Source organism: Procambarus clarkii, chromosome 32, assembly GCF_040958095.1.
Source record: "Procambarus clarkii isolate CNS0578487 chromosome 32, FALCON_Pclarkii_2.0, whole genome shotgun sequence".
Classification (NCBI taxonomy): domain Eukaryota; kingdom Metazoa; phylum Arthropoda; class Malacostraca; order Decapoda; family Cambaridae; genus Procambarus; species Procambarus clarkii.
Genome location: NC_091181.1, coordinates 10,292,054 through 10,316,852, shown reverse-complemented (window position 1 = coordinate 10,316,852; position 24,799 = coordinate 10,292,054). Strand labels below are relative to the sequence as shown.

General features: G+C 40.9%; 1 protein-coding gene across 1 annotated transcript in view; it reads left to right on the top strand.

The window, feature by feature from the left end:
• The first annotated feature begins 2,089 nt into the window (after positions 1-2,089).
• The window catches only part of LOC123759258 (uncharacterized), an 85,669-nt gene continuing 62,959 nt past the window's right edge, over positions 2,090-24,799 (top strand). Inside the window, exons 1-3 of the mRNA XM_069334778.1 lie at positions 2,090-2,334; positions 2,639-2,857; positions 14,645-14,847. Of these exons, the coding sequence (XP_069190879.1) occupies positions 2,090-2,334; positions 2,639-2,857; positions 14,645-14,847 (667 nt within the window). The remainder of the gene's footprint in view (positions 2,335-2,638; positions 2,858-14,644; positions 14,848-24,799) is intronic.

Sequence of the window (24,799 nt, the reverse complement as noted above, 5' to 3'; positions counted from 1 at the left end):
ATCTACTAACAGTTTAAACCCAAACCCAGCCAAACGCCTCCAACCAATGGTTCCAACGTGTTCGCAACAACAACAACCCCAGCCCTCGATAGATGCACCCCATCCCGAGCATACATTTCATTTCGTTCCTAGAAGTGTTCCCTGTTATCTATGAAAGATATTGCTTTTGATTTGAAATATTTTTCCAGCCGGCAATTGACACAAAGTGCCCTCGACAACCATTCATTTTCAACTCCCTTTCTAGGAAGAATGCCACATATGATCGGGATTCCTCCCTTGCTCCTAACTAATTCTATGGCTGTCTTAAACCTCTGTATAACCTCCTCACTCCTAACTCGTCCAACATTATCTCTACTGGCACTAATACAAATAATGGGTTTGTTCCCATTTCCAGCCTTAATATCATTCTTGTTGCCAACAATATTACTAATTCCAGCTCCCAGATAGCAAACCCCTTAACCTGTTACCTCTATCTCTGGCACAAAAAGTTCTATCCAATTGCCTCACCTAGGAATCTCCCACAACCAAAATTCTCTTAGGTACTTCCTTTACTTTCTGAGCACTTTGAGTGACCTGTGCTTCATTACTCTTCGTTGCTTTCCCTTTCGAACGAACTGCAGGCTCACCACAGCACTCGTCTCCCAACGCGGCAAATGAGCTAGAAGTTCTTAAAATATCTGTAGGCGGCTTTGTCAAAGTCTTCTTAAGATCTCTGTCCTTTATGACTTTCCAAGACGAGGTCTTATTAATACTGGTCTCTTCATTTGATTCCTCCTGATGTTGTTTCAGATTTCGTGCCTCCTTCCGTAGGGAATCCAACTCTGTCCTCAGAGTTCCAACTAGATTCATCAGTTCCTTCACTACACCTTCCATTATATCTATGATAATATTACTACAATCGGAGCGCCAGCTCCATCCACCCTCTCACTGTGACTGACACTGTGAAATGAAAGCAAATTTGTTAAACATGAATGGCCATTTTTTAAAACCATGTTGAGAATCATTTATTAATGTATATTTTTCAAGATAAAGACGTATTGTATTTGCAATTATCGATTCAAGTAACTTTCCCACATTGGCCGATAGTTTGACGCAAGTGATCTATCTCCTTTCTTAAAAATTTGAACCACATTAGCAACCTTCCATGACTTTGGCACTCTGCCTGACTATTGATTTTTTTTAAAATGGTAAACAGTGGCTTGCAAAGCTTCTCATTGCATTCTTTGAGCACCCTGGCAAACAATTCATCCGGCCCTGGGGATTTGTTTGGTTTTAGTTTTACCATTTGTTTAATAACATCCTCCCTGGTAACTGTTAAACTAGTCAACCTGTCCTCGTCTCCACCCACATAGACTTGTTCGGCTGAAGACATATTGTTAAGTTCCTCTTTAGTAAATACAGATATAAAATATTTATTAAAAAATACTTCTCATCTCATCGTCATTATCCGTTATCTGACCCTTCTCTGTTTTTAATGGACCTATCTTTTCCCTAATCTTTGTTCGATATAACTGAAAAAAACTTTAGGATTTGTCTTTGCTTAACCTTCTATGAAAACTTCATAGTTTCTTTTTGCCCTCCCTATCTCTTTTTTAACATTTCTAACCAGTTGGACGAATTCTTATTCTAAACTGACTTCCCCATTCTTAATCGTTTTGTACCAAGCTCTCTTTTTACCTATAAGGTTCTTCAGATCCTTTATTATCCATTTCGGGTCATTATTATTCGATCTATTCAATTTGTATGGTATACTACGTAAGAAGACAGGTTGACTCGGTACGCTTTTCCTCTTTGTATTCTGGCGACCCCGACCAGCCTATGTTCATTCAGTATCTCTGTCAGTTTGGGTGAAGGTAGGCCTAAGTCTCTGGCCTCTACCTCTGAATAGACTGCAGACAATCAGTCATACAGATAAACAGAGATTCTCTATTACAGTATAGTTTAATTTACAATGCTGTTGAAATATTTCACATATGCAGGTTCGAATCCTTATAGCACGTTAATCTTTAAACGCTAGTTAGCACACTAGAACAGACTGACTTGATAAGTTTTATCCCATGTGATGTCAACTATCATTCCATGTTCCAGGATGGTGTGGCTCAGGCATCATATAGAGGTGATGGTGGTAGTGATGCTGGTGAGCAGTACTCCCGCTGTCAGTGAGGAAGTGGGCAGACCCCTGGAGCAGGTGGGAGGACCTGTGGAGCAGGTGGGCGTGATGGTGGAGCAGGTGGGCGTGATGGTGGGGCAGGTGGTAGAGCACCACCTCCCCGGCTGCCACCTGGTGATCATCACCACTACACGTCACTCTCACGTCACCTCCACCATACTCAGGTGAGATATAATACATTCACCCTTGAGTTAGTGTGATGGTAGTGGGGGCGGGAGTGGGTTCTCTACCCCAGACGTGACCACACGTTTACTATGCTAACAGTATATAAATATTTTATTCTGTCTTCCACGGACAAGGTTAGAGATCTATGAAACTTTTAAATCAGTGATATATTGAACCTTGACAAGGTAAGATAGCTGCTGTAGAAATTAGTATGTAATGTGGACTTAACCACATAAAGTGATTAAGATGTTTTTACAAGCTCGAGGCCGCTAGAGCAGTAGTAATGTAAGGCAATATCTGCAGACACCTGAGTGTTGGAGGGGTGGCTGGTGTGGTAGTGGAGGCGGGGTCAGTGGTCTCCCACGACCACCTGGCCCAGGACCACCTGGCCCAGGACCACCTGGCCCAGGACCACCTGGCCCGGGACCACCTTCTCCAGCACCTGTGGGGAGACGCCACAACCACCTGCCGGGGACTCATCCTCGACCTCACCTCCACCAACGATACCGAGGTCGTCCTCAGGTAATATTTATGTTATTATGAAAAGGGGGACCAAAAACTTTACAAAAAGATCGCAGACATCTCTTTGAAATATGTCATTCTTAGTCGCTGTTTCTATACTTAGGTCTGTCACACAGTGTTACCAGAGCCAGGTCTGTCACACAATGTTACCAGAGCCAGGCGTGTCACACAATGTTACCAGAGCCAGGCTTGTCACACAATGTTACCAGAGCCAGGTCTGTCACACAATGTTACCAGAGCCAGGTCTGTCACACAATGTTACCAGAGCCAGGCCTGTCACACAATGTTACCAGAGCCAGGCGTGTCACACAATGTTACCAGAGCCAGGTCTGTCACACAATGTTACCAGACCCAGGTCCGTCACACAGTGTTACCAGAGCCAGGCCTGTCACACAATGTTACCAGACCCAGGTCCGTCACACAGTGTTACCAGAGCCAGGTCTGTCACACAATGTTACCAGACCCAGGTCCGTCACACAGTGTTACCAGAGCCAGGTCTGTCACACAATGTTACCAGACCCAGGTCCGTCACACAGTGTTACCAGAGCCAGGTCTGTCACACAGTGTTACCAGAGCCAGGTCTGTCACACAATGTTACCAGAGCCAGGCGTGTCACACAATGTTACCAGAGCCAGGTCTGTCACACAATGTTACCAGACCCAGGTCCGTCACACAGTGTTACCAGAGCCAGGTCTGTCACACAGTGTTACCAGAGCCAGGTCTGTCACACAATGTTACCAGAATTAGATAGACAGAGATAGTAGATGGATGGATAGCTGGATAGATAGAAGGATAGATAGATGGAAATATAGATGAATAGATAGATGGTGGAATGAAATATAGACAGATTAATAGAGAGATGGATGGATACACATATAGGTAGATTGACAGATAAATGGATGGATGGATGAATAATTGGATGCATAATAAAGAGATGGATTAATTGATAGATGATGATATATATAAATTAATAAATTGATAGATGAAAAGATGGATGGATATGAAGGTGGATAGATGGAATTATCAGGAGAAATCGCCATGCTATTGCGACTATATAACACTTAGAAGGGATTAGAAAAAGGGTTTTGGATGAGACGGGGCCAGGAATGGTGGCTTACCACTTGGACGGTCGGGGACTGAGCGCCGACCTGCATGAAGCAAGACCGTCGCTCTACCGTTCAACCCAAGTGGTTGGAATGGATGGATACATGGATGCACAGATGGATTGATTGAAAGATAGGTGGATTGATATATGGATAGATGAACAGACATATGAATGAATAGATAGAAGGATGGATATATGGTTAGATGGATGGATATATGGTTAGACGGACAAATATATGGTTGCAGATATATGGATGTTTGATATGATATGGGTAGATGAATAGGTTGATGAATAAATAGAGGGAATAGATGGATGGGTTGTGGAATAAATAAATGAGTAAATAGAGGGGATAGATGAATGGATAGAATAATAGATAGATACATATATGGACGGATAGATGGATATATATATATATGTGTGTGTATACATGGTGAGATGGAAGGGTAGATAGATAGAAGGACGGTGTCACGGGGAAAGAAGAGCAGAACCTCGTCGAGCTTCATCAGTGACACTCCATCACTTTTCTCTTTACTGTCGCTCTGTACTCACTCTCCCTCGTGAGGAAGTCGGCGCTTAATCCCTGTGTACACCAGCCCATAACCACAGGGGGCAGTGATGTGGTGGAGGCTGACTCCATACACAATTTTAAATGTAGATACGATAGAGCCCAGTAGGCTCAGGAATCTGTACACCAGTTGATTGACAGTTGAGAGGCGGGACCAAAGAGCCAAAGCTCAACCCCCGCAAGCACAAATAGGTGAGTACAGAGACCTCGCAGCACCTCTGGGAACTCACTAGGCTGCTTTGTCCCCAGAGAACAGACGGTAGCCCCAGAAGGAGCATAAACATTTAAAACGCTATAACCGTCCCCAGGTATATGATTTTGTGGCGTTTTTTTTTTATAGTAAAGACAAATACATACAATAAGAAGGGCAAACCCGCCTGGGCATCCACAAAACAAAAAATCACATACACAAGGAACATGCAACATCGTAGTGATATATAACAAGAACCAAATATGAAAATATAAGACTACAGGTATGTAAACAGTGGACAAACTCAAATAAAATGGCAGAAGGCCCAGTATGACAAGACAGAGGTACAGGAAAATAAAACACAGTACAGAAAACCACCGGAACACAAAGATACCAGTTACAGCAAATACACGGGAGCCTAGAAAGAGGCACATACAGACGGGGAAAAATACAAAAATCGGCGCCGAAGCACTGGAATTTGACGCTAAATGTGCCAGCGGCATGCACAATATAAAAACGTGGGAAATACATAAACAGACACATAAATTACATAAAACTAAACACAGTATAAACACATGTACATGGGGTCAAACATCAAGATTAAAAGACAACCGTACAAAGAATAACAAGCAATGAAAACATAAAGAAAAACTGATTTCTGTATTTATTTACATATACAAGAGTTCTTGCATTTTTGTACAACTAGCATGCATAGCATTTCGGGAAAGTCCTTAATCCTATGTTCCGCGGAAATACGACCCCGCCAAATCGTTTAACAACCAGGTACCCATTTTACTGTTGGGTTAAACAGAGACTCCAGTTAAGGATTTGCGCTCATTAAATCCTCCCCGGCCAGGATACGAACCCAGAACAAGGCACTCGAGACAAACCTGGCAAGTATCTTACCACTATGCCACGGGGACTGAGATGTATGCAAAATAGGCGCACGCGCAAAAACACAGACATACAGCACGGCCGGGACAATAAACCCACAAACCCACTCGCACCAATACAAAAAAAATAATCCCCTCCATAGCTCAAATTCTTATTTATGCGGAATGTCTGACTGAGGATACGTCACACGATAGGCATCCCACACAGCCCAATCCTCCTTTGATGGAGGGGGGCACCCTCTCCCTCGTAAAACAAGGATGACGCATAAACACTGGACCATCCCACACTGGGGCTACCACTATCTGGGCTGCCCCGATGGGGAACCCCAGCACAGGTTCCACCGGCACTGAATCCACTTGGACCAAGTCCTTCTTCAGCACAATCACGAAATCACGGTCCATACCGGAGCCCTCATCAGGAGCCACAACCCCCCATGCCGGGGAACTGGAACACGGGGAGTGGAGTGGGGAACAGGGGCAGGGACAGAGGCAACCACACCACCCATCACATCCACTACAGGGGCATCCATCACCACGCTTAGGCACTGCAGGAACCTCAGTGCACCATCACTATCACTGTTGGCTGAAGACGAGTCTCCAGAGCCCACCATGTCCGCCCATGCGACATCCCGAGGGAGTTGACAAACTGAGAGCCCTGCAAGAATGCTTCGACACCGGGCCCAAGTCGTCAAAATTGACGTCTCCCCCAGAGGGGCCACAGCAAGGACCCCTAGGAGACTGTGTAAGACCACACACCGTATGGTCCCGCAAAACCGCAGCCGCCTCAACCACCAGTGGGCCCGGGGCTAACACCAACAGAGACTGATTTGCATGCACGTCCACAGGGATGCACACAGCACCAGGAAACGATTCGCCACAAACCGCCGATGACACAGCAGCCAAAGGAGGGGGGCGGGGGACCACTCCCGCGGGAAGTTGGGGCAACACCACACCCACCATTCCCTCAATGGCCTTAAGGTTCACCAAGGGGAGCAGCAGACCCCATGCAAGCATTAAACACACTCACAGGATGTTCTGAGTCAGCAGTCGCATCCTCTCCGGCAGCACACATGCAGAGGCCTCTGGGACCTCCAAAGGGTGGGGAAGTCCTCCTCACGAAATAGGTTCACCCAATCCGTAGGTCAAACACGGGAAACCGCAGGAACATAGCCGTGCAATCCGTACCTAAAATAGGTGCAAGTCTGTTGAGCATAGAAGCACCAAATACGACAGCCGAGGAGCTCCAAAGAAGGCGGAATATCAGCCGTCAAATGTATCACCAAGGTCAGCACCCCTTTCTGTACACCCCCACAGCTGGCCAGAAAGAAGCATGCTTTCCCGGTGGAACAGAACCCACCCATATCTGCAAAAAAATCCTCTTGTTGAGATCAGCATCGAACTCGAACGGGCCACCGTGAACTCACGAAGGTAGGTACCGTTCAGCGGTCAGAGATGACGACAGTCCCAGCTCCACAAGGCAGCGGTAAGGTACGGTCCTTAACTTTCCTCACGAAGGACAGGTAGACATCAGTAAACAGGAACTTAACCACCGCCCGGTGGTCCGAGAGTATCTTGATCCCGCAGATGTCAGCAAGATTGACGTGAAGTACATCCAATAAGGTCATCTCAATGTAAAGCCAATCTGTCACAGCAGAGAACTCCAGTCCAGCAGAATCCACATGCTTAGTACTCGACAAAGGCAACGCTATCACTCCGGTCAACACTCCGGCCCCAGGGCACACACCTCACCACCAGCAAGTAGCTGAATACTGCACTCGCTGGGCAACAATTGGAGTGAAGGCGACACCACCTCACCCTCCGGTGGAGGGGCAGAGAACCCCTTTTTGTGCAAGTGGTGAGATATTTTTTTCTGAAATGAGGTGATCAGTAGGATCCCAATCTCATAGAAGTGATCGACTCCTTCAGAAATTGAGGGATTTGCAGGATTTTAGCAATATTGAGACCTATTTCCTTGTTAAATTAAGATTATAATATAATATCGAAACTGTTGGCGAACCGTCTTAGGATTGTTTTGGGTTGGATTGTCACTGGAACAGATTTGCAGAGTGCCAGGTCGTTCGATTGTGAGTTGTAATAATATCGTGAGGGATGTAGTGTTTCACGTAAGTGTGAATAATATTGAATCTTCCATGATAAATTTATATAGGTCTAAGGCCTTTGATCGAGTTGATCTTGAGTTTATTTACCAGGTTCTGCATCGGGTGGGTGTATTTGAGGGTGTTATTTCCTGGGTGAGAAGTCTGTATCCTGAGTGTAGTAATAGTGTTTGTGTCAACAGGTTACTGAGTACTCCTCTTTGTCATTGAGTAATCGGTGATTCGACAGTTGGCCGTCAGGGGGTGCGCTTTTGCCCTCTATTTGCTCTGCAGTTGACTTACAGCCCTAAGAGTTGACGATTGTGTGGTTGTTGCGAGGACTGTTTGGTGCCTTGCTGATTGATAATGATTAAGCCACCCAAGAGGTAGCACGGGCATGAATTGCCCTTGGCAGTGCGAGGTACAGTTTCTTCTGGATGGGGACTACCATAGCTCCTGTAAAGCTGGACTACGTCGGTTGGCCTTGAATTTTTTTCCCCGGTGGATCATACATCTGTTGGTGAAACTCTTGTAAACGTGCTCCATGTCAAAATAGCGGACTTGGTTGACATCCAGGTTTTTAGAAACTGGTGTGTGGTGGTAAAATTTTAGCTACCGAGTGTGTTTCAGGATTTCATCCATTGCTTTGAAGATCGCTGCTTCCTGCTGCCTGCAGGAACAGGCACCGTGAAGGTGGTAAACCTCAGTGTAATGACTACATACATGGCAGAGCGGGGCGGTTCATTTGAAATGCCAGATGGACGTCTGGTCTATTTGATCGTTATGGGAAAGAACTCAGTATCAGATGGAACAAGGTATCTACTGGATATGGTAATTGGCTGTTTGCTGGCACCAGGACTCTTTTAATGTCCCTTGACCAGAATGTGCCCTCTTCAGTAATGCTGATGGTGTTTAACCCCCACTGCATGTATTCGGGCCAACCCCGCAAGTTTTTTTCGGTGTGGGTTGCCGGGCCACCTGGCTATGGCGTGTTTGGTAGGTACAGCAGACCGAGTGAACATTTTCCATGAGGTTGATTTTCCCCTTTCGAGGCCACGAAAGCTCCCGAGGGAACGTTGGATGGTTGTGGAATCCTTACTACAAGCCATCCGGGTTCTGGACCTGTGTGTGAGGATGTTCCGGGTACGGGTGAAGGAGGAGGTAGTGTGCTCTGAGGTTCCGGGATTGGCTGGTACGTCAGAGAGTCTGGTTGGTGATGAACCTGACAGGATGTGTGTTCAGCTGTGTGTTCCTATGGCATTTTACCATGTACCGAATTCCGTGGAGGTGGAGGAGGCTCCCCGCGCGGGATTTCCCTTCTACTTTGACATGTAAGTCTGGTGAAGCAGCTTTATCTGTTGTACCTGTAAGGGTGGGTCTTCTACCCCTCTTCTGGATTGGCACTGCCTGCTGGACCCTCTTCTTTGGAGTGTGTTTGTCCCTCTCGATACATAAATGATTCGTCTCTTCCGGCTGCACTGGTGCCTGAGCAGAAACGACGGAAGAAAACTGCCAGGTTGTGGTCCCATGGATGTGAGGACCCTGTGGAGACGATGGAGGATGAGCTGGGTGTGGTGTATGCGACAGCGGTTGTCTCTTAACAGGGGGTGAGGTTGCTCCCTCTCCGGTACCTGCCTGTGGGCCCTCATGTGCGGGTAAGCCGCGGTGGGGGGGGGGGGGGGGTCATTGATCCTGATGCCATTTGTCCCGATGGAAATGATTTGCATCTGGTGTTGATGAGGGGGGGCCTATCGCCCCGTTATGTTTTTGTCTTGTGTTGGACATACGGCAATCCTTACTGTTTCTGTTGGGCAGTGTCTACCAATGCGATGTGTATTCTTTTTCCTGTGTCTGTGCTTTATTGACCCCTTTTGTGTTTTGGGCACTATTTTGTGTGTTGCATGGCTCGGAGGTGTCTCCCTTTCTTGCTTGTGTATGAATTGTGTGTTGGTATAGTTTCTATAATTTTCTTTCTTTGGGAATGTTGTTCATTCTGGTCATGTTTATGCTTATTTTCTCTGAACTTGTTCAGATTTATGTGTTTGTGTTTATGTTTGTTTTATGCAGTGTGTTTGTTAATGTAGGCTTTCCCTTATTGTGAATTATTGTGTTTATTGTAATTATTTCCTTTAATGTCTTTGAGTTGTAACAGCCTCCGAATGTGAGGTCTCTTGTGTTTTTTTTTCTTTTCTTTATGTGTATTATATTGCATGACATTGGTGTTATATGGTTTGTGTACCTTATCTTTGTTATTTTTGTGTGAGATTGGTGTAACTCTTAGGCACATCTGTTCACTGTTCACTGGATGCGGTGTGTTTCTGTACTTGTACTGTGTTATTTATTGGTTTAGTTCTAAGGTTTATGTGGTGATTGTGCACTGTTCTGTTGCTATGGTAACCTTCCTTTAATTGTAAATATTCTCTGCTTTATATAATACAAAAAACGAGAGATCGGTTTGGCAGGGTTGCCAAACTGCTCCATGGTGTATGAGTTGTTTCAGGAACCCCTGGATTTGGCAGTGAAGAGGAGTGCTTTGATAGTCCACTGACCCTGCCGAATTCGATGCTTCTTCCGGTTATTGGGTATGCTGAGGACACTACGGTATTTGTATCGGACAAGGCTTCTGTGTTGGATGTCCAAGATGTGTTGGTGACGTTTGAAAAGGCAACATGTGCCGTGGTCAATAGGGAAAAGACCTGTAGGATGGTGCTTGGTCATTGGGCTTCAAAATCCACCTATGATGGTGCTTGGTCATTGGGCTTCAAAATCCACCTATGATGGTGCTTGGGTTCGAGTGGTTGAGTGTATTAAGACCTTTGAAGTGACGTGGTGTGAATCCTATGAGTTGATGGTGAGAAGGAACTGGTTGGGTGTGTTGTGCAGTGCTGGTGTAGCGACGTACCTCTTGTCAGCAAGACAGTTGACCCTGTACAAAAAAGGCAGTTGTAATGAATTGTAAGGTGCTATCAAAAGTATTGTTTTTGGTTCATTGCTTGCCGCTCAGTAGAAGAGTGGCGAAGTAAATTGGTAAGGTGATTTTTAGATATATGCAGTGTGGCAGGTACCAGCCTATCAGGAGGTCGACGTTATGTCTGAGTAGGAGAGGAGAGGTGGACGTCCATAATGTGTTTTATAAGTCGTTGGCTATTTTGAGTGTAACATCAATTGGGGAGCTGTTGAATTGGGATGGTATAAAAAAAATTGGCATAAGTATTATTGTAAACTGCATGCATGTTCTTTGTTGAAACTGCCTGCATACAGTGATCTTGCCTTTGTTACCCCTCCATATTACTCAAGTGTGATTGACGATTTTTTGTGGAGTATTTGCCACATATAGGATTCTGTGCAATTGCCGAGCACAAGGGTGTGTGAGCTATTGTTACACGGTGCACCTCCTGTGGCGGAGCAGGTGTTACCTCTCATTAATTGGGATAAGGTGTGGGGGAGTGTTAATAAGTATATTGTTCCAAGACAACGGGAACTGGTTAATAAGTATTTGCACGAGTCCCTCCTCCCTACTAATGCTCGACCCCACGTGTTGGGTGTTAGGAGTACTGACAAGTGTGGTTACCGTGATGGTCCCGAGACTCCGCTACATGATTTCTATTTTTGTAAAAATAGAGATGCTCTCGTATATTGGTTGAAGGCCACGATTACCGTTTTGTGAGGGGCTAATGTCACTGTTGACCCCTTGAGCATGTTGATGTTTAGTTTCCACTTCTCCAGTGTGAAGGTTCGTAATACAATAGCGATGTAACTATCAGATTATATATTTTGCCTCTGGATAGGGCAGCAGGAGGGATATTCTGTAGACAAGACCCTGCAGTTTTTGCATGATCAGGTACTTTACATTGCTTGGGGCTTAAGGATGTTGCTTGGGAATGGTATGGATAATTATTTTCCAGATGGTTATGTACGTGTTTTATAGTACTACTTTGCTTTTATGCCTTATTGTTTAGGTTAATGTTTTGTTTATGTGTCTTAGTTTGCACTTGTTACTGTGGAAACTGTTCTTGATTTTGGATCTGTGTATTGTGTTTTATTTTCCTGTACTATGGTTTGGAGTAATTGTGTTATATACCGGTACCATTATGTGTGTGTTCTTTCTTATGTAATTTTTATTATGGTTTATTTTGCTGTTAATGTAATTGGTACTTTCGTACTTTCCTTCCCCTGGATGGAAAGTTTTGCCATGCTGTGGTAGTATTAACTTATTTAGTGTTTATGTTGAGGAGCCGGTGGCTAAGCAGACAGAACACTGGACGCGTGATCCTGTGGTCCCGGGTTCGATCCAGGGCGCAGGCGGAAACAAATGGGCAGAGTTTCTTTCACCCTGATGCCCCTGTTACCCAGCAGTAAATATGTACCTGGGAGTTAGCCAGCTGTCACGGGCTGCTTCCTGGGGGTGGAGGTCTGGTCGAAGACCGGGCCGCGGGGACACTAAGCCCCGAAATCATTTGAAGATAACCTCAAGATTGTCAAGTTTTTCTGTCTGTACTTATTTAACATTGTCAAGCTCTTATGTAGTTTGATACGTACCATGTTTTGAATATTTTCTTTTATATCTGTTTATATTGAGTTCATCTATATAAATAAAAATGGAAATGTTCGTTTGTTCATAATCACTAATCTCCGAAAGTTCTTCACCGATTGCTTTGAAATTTTCACACAATGTTCCATTCGCGTCAGAGCGGGTTTTTATATACATACTAGCAGTACCCGCCACGCGTGGCTGTGGCTCAGTCTGGTTAAATGGGAAAGAAAGAAAAGAGAAAGTGCTCGTTTCTAATATGTTTAATTCCACAATGCTTGTGGGTATACAATATTTTTGTTGTGCCATTGTCTGTGGAGATATAGAGATTGTCTGGTTTGCTGACTCTAGAACACGCAACATATAATTGTCCATGTGAGAAGCAATCCGTGTCTAGATATAAACTGCACAATTATATAGATTGGACCTGAGCTTTGTTGATGGTGATTGCAAACACAAATCGAATTGGAAATTACAATCTCTTAAATTGAAATGGAATATCTGTTAGAGTGAAACGAATGCGAGAAATGAGGACATCTTCACCTTTGAAAGGTCCTGTCAAGATTTTTACTTCTACGACGTCGCTAATTAATTTTTTACTGCAAGGCGCGTGGCGTTGCAAAGTTTTGGCTGGTTGGTATTTCGCAACATGATAATTGGCAAGCCTATCTTCAAATGCCGTATGTGTGATGGTATCTCTGGCAGATGGAGTGAATTAAAAAATTCTGTTGGATAATTAACCGCTTCATCTGTTTCCACAACAGTGTCGACGGACTTGTATGTGACTGCCTCGCTTTGTATGTTTGACTGAATAATATTGTTAAGGTCGTAGACGTTTTGTTCTTGGCCACAAGAATACCTCGTTCACTCAGCCAATCGTGATTCTTATAATTGGTTTGAATATTGGGAAATACTTTTTCATCCAATTCTTCTTTTGACGTCACTAAATTGCAGAAGTTATGAGGCAATGAAATTCGTCCTGAGGTCAGATCAACCGGCACGTTTACGTTCCCAATTTCCAGAAATTGGTGTGAGAATATCTCATCTGATGGATCGTTTTGCAGTATGTACATAACTACACGTATATTTGTGGTTACTTTAAATGCCTTTACGTGGCGCCACAAAGTAGAGTATTTCAGGCAGGCATTTATTTCGTCCGCTGGTGTCGATCGAGGAATTACAGGTAATGTTTGCCTAAAATCTCTGAAAAAAATCTTTGCCCAAAAAAATTATGCAAAGGGGGCATAACTGTACGTGTTCATTATTCGACCACCCCAGTGAGGTGTTGATGAAGGTTCTTATTTTTAAGGGTTTTATAATATGTTGACATGATTGCGGTATATATATTGGCCTATTATTGCGATCTTGTGTTTCATTGGACGCTTCACTATTTCATTGGAAGACATTGTTGGTAGCCATCCGCCCAAGAGTTTAAAAATATTTGATGTATATTGTTTTATATATTAACCAAAACGTGTCATTTGGCGTAGATGCAAAATATAACTATAAATACATTTACTGATTTAACAGTTCATTATCATTGTATCTTGGGAGTTGAAGGTACATGTCAGCGGTGCAATTACAGACCAGTTGGCAATGCATGTATTTTACGTTGGAGCTTGTTCTAATTAGAGAAAGGTGTTCAGATATTAGGATTTTAACCATGTTGTTATGATAGGATTCATGTGAGGAATCATCCTCATTTGGTATGATTTATTCATGTTTAGTAAATGCCATCTTTTTTTTTAAGATCAAGGAGTTTTCCTACTTGCCTCTGAGGATCAGAAAGCCCTTGAGAGAGATTTTATGTATTCCTCACTAGTTCTCGAACTTTAGGAGAACTGAATGGGGAAATGATATAATGGGATTTGGAGGAGGGTCCCTTAGAGTAACCTAAAGGGATTGAATCTAAAAATTAAATAGCAAAATTCAAAACCAGAGGAAGGAATATCGAGGTGTGCAGCAGGGGATGTGCTGCGTGATGGCAGGTTGCTCCTTATGACAACTTCTTATATTAAAGGTGAACCCTTCTTATATGACGTGGACCATGACCCGGTGACTTGTGAGGTGCTTTAAGCAACAGACAGGTGCCAGCAGGAAGTAGTGCTTTTATTTTTCCATTTGCTTCTGAGGATTACTGGTGGAAACACTGGTGTCCTGAGTCTCACTTAGTCTTTTACTGCTGTTCGGCAAGAGCGGCTGCGGTATTTATTGTTACCTTCGAGTTTGGTGAGTTACAAAATAAAGATAACGCCCAAATTAATAACTCCCTCACACCATTTTTTAATGCAACTATTATATTCATATGCGTCGTGTACATAAAATCATATACTGAATCAGATTCGCGGTCTTGTACCCCCAATGTTACCTCTGCATATTTTGTGACATTCTGAATGAATGTTTACAGGTTAGTGGAGGCGATAGGGTTGTCGTCGCTGCCGGAGACGGTGGTGGTGGCCGTAGGCGGTAGGGCGGGGGTGAGGGAGGTGCTCCTCCACCACAGTCTCCGCAACACCCTCCACGCCCTCTACCTCGCCCTCCACCACCACACCTCCCTCACCCCTCCACCACACTCTGCCTCACGCCTCAGGAAGCCCCACACGCAGGAAGGTTAGTATATGAAAGTTTTATTTTACTTCATTTACTAGTTTTATTAATATTAAAACGTTAATTATTATTTAGCGACTTTGGTGTCAGGAAGTTATCATGTATGACTTCAATAATTCTTTTTCTCAAAACAGATGATGGATGTTAATTTTACTGGAATGGTTTATAGCATCCTGCACGAGCCTTAGCTGTTCTGCTGCGGCATTTGTTTTACTAAATTTATTTAATATTTCGAGTTCCTGAAATTTCCAACAAATGGACATGGTAGGTTCTTCAAGGTGGATGTACTCTCAGAGTGCCCGTAAAAATCTACACTATAAGAGAGAATGTCTGTCTGTTTGTTTATCTGTGTCTGTTTGTCTGTCTGCCTGTCGAAAGTTGGAGGACAGACGCTTGGGCCTAGCTTCACCCAAATTGGCTGAAGGAACATTCCAGGATCCAGGATAGTAGTGGGAATAGCAGGTCAGCAGGGATTTTTTTGTTTTGGGTAAAAATTATCGCTAACCTGCACACTCTAAGAGAGGTCCCAGGACCTGACCTTGAAAAATCACTGCTGATCTGACATTACCATCGAAAGACCAAAATATATTCAGAGTAAAGATTGTTACTGGAATTTTTTTGGAGACCATTTTCAATATGTTCATGGAAGTTTTGTTAAAAAAATAGACATCTTAGCAGTAAATTTTAATTTTTGCCGCAGTTTAAGATATGCTTGCAGAGGTTATTAAAAATTAATCCAAGTTTTAGTTTCAGGAAAATATTTTCAGTCTCGTTCAAGGTCAAATATTTTCAGAATCTTGTTCAAGGTCAAATATTTTAGTCTCATTAGATCAGTTGTGTCACAGGAGTTAGAGCTGAATTTTGTCAAAGTTTTAATCTTAGCTGCAGTCTGTAAAGAGTTCTTATGAATATAATTAAACTCTACGTACTTTAGCAGATATTTATAAAAGTTCAGCAGATATTAGCCGGTGAACCCAGCTCTACATGTTTTGGTGTGGTTAAGAGTCTCTACTAAAAAAATAAAATAATAGCCAAATTTAAAACAGTCATACTTCGAACACAGTGAGAAAAGAAAATAATGTTACTGGGTTTAAGGTCTCGTTCTCCACCTTAGTTTACTGTTATCAACACCCTTATTAACTGATCAATTTCCCTTAAATTTAAACCTGCTGTATTCCGGACATAGTAAAGTTGACCAAATCAGTTACCAAATTCAAGCTCTCGTCCTCTGCCTTACTTTACTCGTACAACTCCGCTATTATCCCATCAATTTCCTTAATATTTACAACATAGTTATTTCTGATGTAATAAATATGATCAAGGCAGTTACTGAACTCCAGCTCCTGTTCCCCGCCTTAATTCATTCATTTAACTTCTTTACTATCTGTCAAACCCCCCTAAAATTTAAACCCGCTGTATTTGAGATGTAGTTAAATATAGCAGTTTAGTTACCGAGCTCCAGCTCATGTCTCTCACCTTACTTTACTTATGTAACATCATTAGTACCCAATCAATTTCCTCAAGATTTAAGACCACTATATTTCATACATAGTAGAATAAATCACCTCCAATTACCGAGCTCTAACTCCTGTCCCCCACCTTAGTTCATTTATCTTAGTATTTCAGATCAAGACTCGCTCCATCCTATTACCTTATCAAAGTAAGCATGCCTGCTCATTCAATATTCTTGTTCACTTAACTGTGTTAATAATCACACAGTCATAACACACCTCATCTTCCCCATCTCTCCCTCGCTCCATGACCCCCACATCCATCTGCTCACTTATCTCCCTCTTACCCTCAGCTCCCCCTTCCCCCCTCACCCCCATATCTCTCCCCTACAAACTTTACTCATACCTCCAGGATATGTAGGATTCCATACCTCCATTTTCCCCCTCCCCCCGTCTTCTCTCTTATCTCCCTCACTGCTCACCTTCTCCCTCCCTTACCTCTCCCAACTCCCAACACCCTTATCCTCCCCCTCCCTCACCCCTTACACCCCCCCCCCCCCCCCCTCGCATCTCGCCCATTCCCTAACTCCCCCATCCCCAGTTTCTTTCACAACTCTGCACCTTCGAGAATTTGAAAAACAACTATTACCAATAATCTTAGCATATTTTTGTGTTCTTATTCTATTTAATGTTCTCTACAAATTCCCCGTATGTTCTCTGTGATCTTTATCATGTTCTCATAATGATCTTAGCATGTTCTTCACAAGTATGTTATGTTCTCATAATGTTATTAGCATGTTCTTCACAAGTTCGTTGTGTTCTCATAATGTTATTAGCATGTTCTTCACAAGTTCGTTGTGTTCTCATAATGTTCTACTCGTTTTCTTGAGTTGTGCAAGATCTTCTTGAGGTTATCTTGAGATGATTTCGGGGCTTAGTGTCCCCGCGGCCCGGTCTCGACCAGGCCTCCGCCCCCAGGAAGCAGCCCGTGACAGCTGACTAATTCCTAGGTACCTATTTACTGCTAGGTAATAGGGGCATCAAGGTGAAAGAAACTCTGCCCATTATATTTCGCCGGCGCCCCGGATCGAACCCGGGACCACAGGATCACGCGCCCAGTGTTCTGTCCGCTCAGCCACCGGCTCCCCAATATCAATTCATATTCCCCGCATGTTCATTGTGTTCTTCACAATGAACATGCATCTCTTACAAGTTCTAGGTTTCCTTGCATGCTCCGTGAGAATGAAACGGCTATTATCATGTTTTATCATCTAAATGGATATTTGTTAGAGATATCTGTTTAAACACTTCGTACCTTTTGAACTTGAAGTTCATCAAGATGTTCATATAGTTGTATTAATTATGTATCATATTATTGTTATTATTCTTCACCCTTTAACCTAACCTTTTTTTGATCTTAGTGTATTTATTAGGTTTTATATAATTTGTTCTTATTCTTTAACCTTTAATCTAACTTTTCAGATACAGTTTATTTGTTTAATGTATATTTACATATATGAATATATTATCCTTAACCTAATCTTACCGATGTAGTTTTTGTTTCTCCTCTTTGTATATTTTTATTTTAGTGTAGGAAAGGGAAGGTAATTTATTTTCAATTCAGTTTAGTTAGCAAGTTATGTAAGTTAGGTCAGGACAACATGAGTTAATTACTTAAGGTATGGACGGAGATGTAAGGGAAGTTACGTTTTGTAAGTTATGTTATGATAAGTTACATTAGGATAAAACAGGTAAAGCTGGATAGTAAAAGTTACAATAGACATGCTAGGTTATGTATGTTACATCAGGTAAATTAGGTTATGTAAGTTACATCATGTAGAATAGACAAAATGAAGAATAGGATGGGTAGATCAGGTTGGGTAAGTTATGTCAGATAAGTTATGTAAGTTAGGTTATGTTAGGTTGGCTAAATTAGCTTAGATAGGGAGGAGTATGTAAGTTGCACTAGGTAAATTACATTAGGATAGGTTATGTAAATTAAGTTATAGGTTATAAAAGTTTCATCAGGTAGGAGAGGATAGGCAAGTTTGACTAGGTAAGTTAAGTTAGATTAGGTTAGGGAAAGTAGGTTAGGTTTGGGAAAGTAGGTTAGGTTTGGGAAAGTAGGTTAGGTTAGGATAAGCTAGTAGGTAAGTCAAGTTACAGAAGGTTATGCAGTGTTGTTCAGACAACACTTGTACAATAAAGTGGCTAAGAAAATATATTTTAACAGAATAATTATTAACAGAAATTCAAGTTTGACATGAAAAGTTGAACTAGTTACTTAAAGAATTGTGTTTTTGTGAAAGAGTTACTATGAACAGAGATATGAAACATAATAAACTGCAGATAACATGCTGGTCTTAGTACCTTTGTGTTGAGTTGATTGAAAGTTTTAACTTATTTTTACATGATGAGTAAGTTTATTAGTACAAAAAGTGGTACATGTATGGTTTGTTATGTTACTTAAAGTTAATTGTGACTACATAATGACGTGCCTGAGTAAGTTGAGCACAAACTTTAGTTACATATTTCTTAAACAACGATGCTAGTGACTATTTATTGAACGAAGAACACTGTTTGTAACAGTAAGAGTTTATCATATGAAGAAGTTCTAAAAATTAATTATTTGATATAAAGTTGCATTAAAGAGTGCAAATGACAATTAAAATGATCTTGGAACGTATAAGTGCTGGCTTTGAGAGAATCTTAAAAGGGCGAAAATGTTTAGAGAGTTTCTTTAAAGTGTTAAGATGTCTTAGAAAGTTTATTTGATGCTCGAAGATGTCCTAAAGAATAACTTTAGTGCTTGAAGATGATTAGAGAGATTCTTTGACGCTCGAAGATGTCATAGAAAGTTTCTTTGATGAAGGAAGGTGAATTAGTGATTACCTTTGATGACTCTGAGAATAACTTTTGATTTCTCTGTGAATAACCTTCGATGGTATGAATTGTATTTTGAGGTTTTTCTGTCTCTTCTTAATGTCCTTGAGAATAACTTTTAAAAAGAATGAATAGTATTTTTTTGTTATCTCTGAATGTATTATTGATGAATAAAGATAACAAAGGAGTAGCATTTGATGCATAAAGATGTATGGGAGAATAATGTTACTTTAGAAATGATATAAAGATGTACTTGACTATTTTGTAAAGTTGTGGGAGGTGTTATTTTAGTTAAATATTATAAAAAGATGTTGAAAGTGACAATTTTCAGTTGAAGGACGAATAATTTTAATAAAGAAATGGTAAAAGATGATGAACGTGTCTATTTTTAGTTGATTGACGAATAATTTTAGTTAAGAAACGACAAGAAAAGAATGTATTGGTAAATATGTTACTGTATAAAGTGCAGATTAGTTTAAGAACAGTGCTGGTAAGATATAATAAGTTGATAAAGAATTACTTTGACCTAGTTGTTTTAAAATAAACTTTGGTAAATGATTAAATATATACAACTCTGTAGTAACTTGTGGAGAATTTGTAATAATGCTGTTGATAATACATATCAATGAACTACTTACTGAATGGTGGAAATAAAAAAAACATGAGAAGTGGAGAATATGTAAGGGAATGCTATGAACGGGTTAGAGCAGGTAGAGGATGGAAGGAGGAAAATTGTAAGAAAGTGTAGAGATGAGCAGAGAACATGTGGGGACATGTAAAGGAAGAAAGGAGTTATATATATACATATGATAAAATACATCATATTAGATGTTTAAATCTCATGGAGCATGCAAGGAAACCGAGAACATGTAAGACATTGCAAAGAACACAGTGAACATGCGGGGAATATGAATTGACCTTGAAAAGAACAAGTAAACATGAAAAGAACATTATGAGAACTCGTCGAACTTGTGAAGAGCATGCTAATAACATTATGAGAACATAACGAACTTGTGAAGAACATGCTAAGAACATTATGTGAACATGATAAAGAACACAGAGAATATGAGGGGAATTTGTAGAGAACATGATATAGAATAAAAAGAACACAAAAATATGCTAGGATTATTGGTAATAGTTGTATTTCAAATTTTTGATGGTGCAGAGTTGTTAATGAAACTGGGGAAGGGGAAGTTGGGGACTGGGCGAGATGCGGGGGAGGAGTAGGGAGGGGGGAGAGAGGATAGGATAAGGATGTGGGGAGGTGGGAAAGGTAAGGGGATAAGGTGACGAGTGAGAGAGAAGACAGAGGGAAGGGGGAAATGGAGGTATGGAAGGAGTAAAGTGTGGAGGGGAGAGATATGGGGAGTGAGGGGGGAAGGGGGAGCTGAGGGTAAGAGGGAGATAAGTGAGCAGACGGGTGTGGGGGGGCATGGAGCGAGGGAGAGATGAGGGAGATAAGGTGTGCTATGACTGTGTGATTATTAACACAGTTAAGTGATCAAGAGTATTGAATGAGCAGGCATGCTTACTCTCATAAGGTGATTGGATGTAGCGGGTCTTGATTTGAAATACTAAGTTAAATGAACTAGGGTGGGGGTCAGGAGTTGGAGTTTGGTAATTGCTTTGATTTATTTTACAACATACGAAATATAGTGGTCATAACTCTTGGGGAAATTGATTGGATACTAGCGAAGTTACATGAATAAAGAAAGGCGAGAAACACCAGCTGTAGCTCGTTAACTAAATTGCTATATTTAACTACGTTTGAAATACAGCAGGTTTGAATTGTAGGGGGTTTGGACATATAGTAAAGAAGTTGAACAAATGAAGCATGCCGAGGGACAAGAGCTGTAGTTCGGTAACTGCCTTGACCTTATTTACTACATCTGAAATTACTGTGTTTTAAGTATTGAGAAAATTCATGGGATAATAGCGGAGTTGTATAAGTAAAGTAAGACGTAGGACAAGAGCTGGAGTTTGGTAATTGCTTTGATCTATTTTGCTATGTCCGAAATATAGCGGGTTTAATTTTCATGGAAATTGATCAGTTAATAACAGAGTTGTAACAGTAAACTAAGGCGGAGGAGAAGAGATAGAACTCGGTAACACTATTTTCTTTTCTTACTACGCTCGAGGTATAACTATATTAAATTCAAAGGGAAACTGATTGGATAACAGCATAGTTGCAGGAGTAAACACAGGCAGGGAATGGGACCTAGAACTTGGTAACTATTTTCGTTACTTACTCTGTCAGGAGTACGAATGTTTTTAATTTTAGAGGATTTGGATAGATACTAACGGAGATGAACAAATTAACTAAGGTGGAGGACATGAGTTGAAACTCGGTTAATGTCTTCATATATTATGGTGAATCTGAAATGCAGTGGGATTATATTTAAGGGGAATTGGCCCAATAGTAAAGAAGTTGTACAAATGAAGTAGAGCGGGTACAAGAGCTGGAGTTCGGTAATACTATTTTCTTCTCTTACTACGTTCGAAGTATGACCGTTTTAAATTGAGCCATTAACAAAGATGTATAGTGCTGGGTCTAAGAGCTAATGTGGGATGAATTTTTAAATATATCTGCTTAAGTATGTACAGTTTAATTATATCCATAAGAACTATTTTAAGACTGCAGTGAGGATTAAAACTTTGACAAAATTCAATCTCAATTCCTGTGACACAGCTGAAACAAATGAGACTAATATATTTAACCTTGAACGAGAAAATAAAAATATGTTCCAAAAACTAAAACTTAGACTAATTTTGAAAACCCTCTGCAAGCATATCTCAAACTGGGGCAAAAATTAAAAATAACTACTAAAATGTTTATTTGCCCTAACAAAACTTATATGAACATATTCTCTGAAAAACGTTTGATCTTAAACTATACTCAGAAAGTATTTCGGTCTTAAATGGGTGTGACAGAGCAAGGAATAAAAACTGCCAAATTTACCTGAAACTGGTGTCAGGTCAGCTGTAATTTTTCGAGGTGAGGTCCTGTGACCTCTCAATGTGGCAGGTCAGTGATGATTTTTGCCCCCAAAAAATCACTGCCGACTTGCCATTTCCACTAATCAGGATGAACGTGACGGATCTCAGCGCCGACTATGATCCAGGTTCCGAGCTAAACAGTTGACCCTCCCATTAATATTAGTTTCCCATCTTCTATAGTCTGCTGTTCTAAGAGGTGATGATGTTCAGGACCTAGATTCACGAAGCTCCATGTATTTCTTCGTAAGTAGGTGTGCTACGAAAGTTCGTAAGTACCAGCTAAGAACATGACTTCATGCGATTCAGAAAGCTATAATTACGAAGTTATTAGAAACTTTCAAGAAGTCTCGCTAGATGTCACTAGGGCTTTTCGTTTGGCTAATCAGAGAGCAGTCAACATTCTTCATTTTGAAGATTTAGAAGATTTAGCCAATCACGACGCTGGCTTATCGGCGCTCACCTGCCATCTATTTACGTCGAATTTTCTTATAAAATTAGTATATTTTGAAGTAAAACTATATTTTTTCAACTTCTACAGTCAGCACCGACATTGTAGTAAACAAATGTTACAATTTTTGTTTATCTACGTAATTCTAAGAGATATTGTGTGTAGCTGTCCTTGTCGCTCGGAAGATGCGCTGACATTTATTGAATATATTTACCTAAATTTACCCAAGGGCCACTAACTATCTAGGGGCTTCGACGAGGACAGAAAGCCGGCGGCTTGTTAAAGGTCCCACCAATTGTCTTAATGATATTTTTTAGCTGGATTTTGGCATGTTCGACCTCAGCGAGTAGGCGGTTCCATGGGTTTATAACCTTCTTGATGAAAAAACATCTGTTTTCAGTCCTACTTGAGAGGACATTCTCTTTAACACGAAATCTGTGACTGCCCTGTTATCAGTGACTTCAGACTAAATGGTATGAGCCACTTTGAGCTCTGCAATTACTTCATACACTCAGGAATATTGGAAGATATTCTTGTGCTGCACCCAGATTTTGCTAGTGTATGCTAATAGATCAACCTTACATTTCTTGTTCTCTCCTGATTCCATGTATGACAGGCCGTCCTGTGAGATGGGGATGTTGGATGAGCTTGTAGCTGGTTTTTGATCTACACTGTGTGGTCTTTCATACAGAATAGGGAAGCAGCACTTTGCTGTGTATACCTAAGCTTGTTAAAACAATACATTGTTTGAGAGAAGTCTTGTAGAAACTGGTAAGAGTAATTATAATACAATGTTACATGATTCAATGTTTACTCTTGTGAAAATCGTGAAGTTGCTGTTTAGTCAGAGTTTATTTGTTTTTTGTATTGAGGCTGGTATTTTCTCCTCTGATTCCATGTATGCTTAACCATCCTGTGTGATGGGAGTACAGAGTATTAGATGAACTTATAGCTAGTTTTTTATCTACACTGTAATCTTTCATATAGAATAGGATAGCAGCATATTGCTGTGTATATCTAAGATTCTTAACAAAAAATTCAGTAATAAAGGTTTTATATTATAGTTTGTATTATTACAAGTATTATCCTTATTAAATACTGTTAACCGTGGATCATTAAGATCTCGTGTTGATATGTACTAGTCATATTTCTTTTGAATCATTCATTAAATTTTGCGTTATGTCTCAGTTTTTCACTTCTTTGGATATACTGTAAAGTACAAAAAGATAGCATAAAAATGAACCAGAAATATTTCTTTCATTATATTTTTTATTTAAATAACTGCACCAATATTTTTACAGCTGACAGGATTTGTTTTACTCACAGGTGCATTATTTGTTAAAAAAAATTTTTATTATCAAAACTAATTATTATCAATAAATAATTATCAAAATCTTTTGATAATTATTTATTGTTACACACAGCCAAATTATGTAACAGGAAGAGGCAATGGACACAAATTTGTTCCATGCTAAATGTAGAGGAATCAGCTGAGTATTCCTCAAATAAAATTAGTTGCCTCAGCTTATAAGGTAAATAAAATAAGCATTCCTCAAATAAGTAGCGGCCTCACTTCACTGTCTCAACCAGATTTAATTTCAAAATACTGTAAAATCAAACAAAATAAATTAAAACTGGGTATGTATAGATAAGGTACATCCCAAGCTATACTTATTGCTAGGTGAACAGAGGCATTTGGTGATAGTAAATGCTATCTATGATGATGGTGATGATCACCAGCCCAGGATCATTACCTTCTCTCATATTTCATGTTCACCAGTGTTTAATTACTTGATTACTACTGGTATAATATCTTGCTATTATAAAACTAATTTTAATATCATAAAAGACATATTTGCTACAAGTTTCAAGCAGAGAATGCATATATAGCTAACACGATTATCTCTTCTTGATGAAACTCTCCAGCTAAAATGTTTGTTTACATTAAAATCGATCCTCCATATTGTGTAGTAGAGAAAAATTTATTTATATCCAGTTTATATAAAGCTACAAGTGGTCAAAGCCGTCCTTAGCGCGACGGAGTATACTAACGAAGATTTTCATACTTACCCAAGCTAGTATGCTTACCTGAATACCGACGATATCCGCTAAGACGATGCCAAGAAGAAAAAAGTTCGTAAGTACGCACGTAACTGCTTCGTGAATCTGGCCCCTG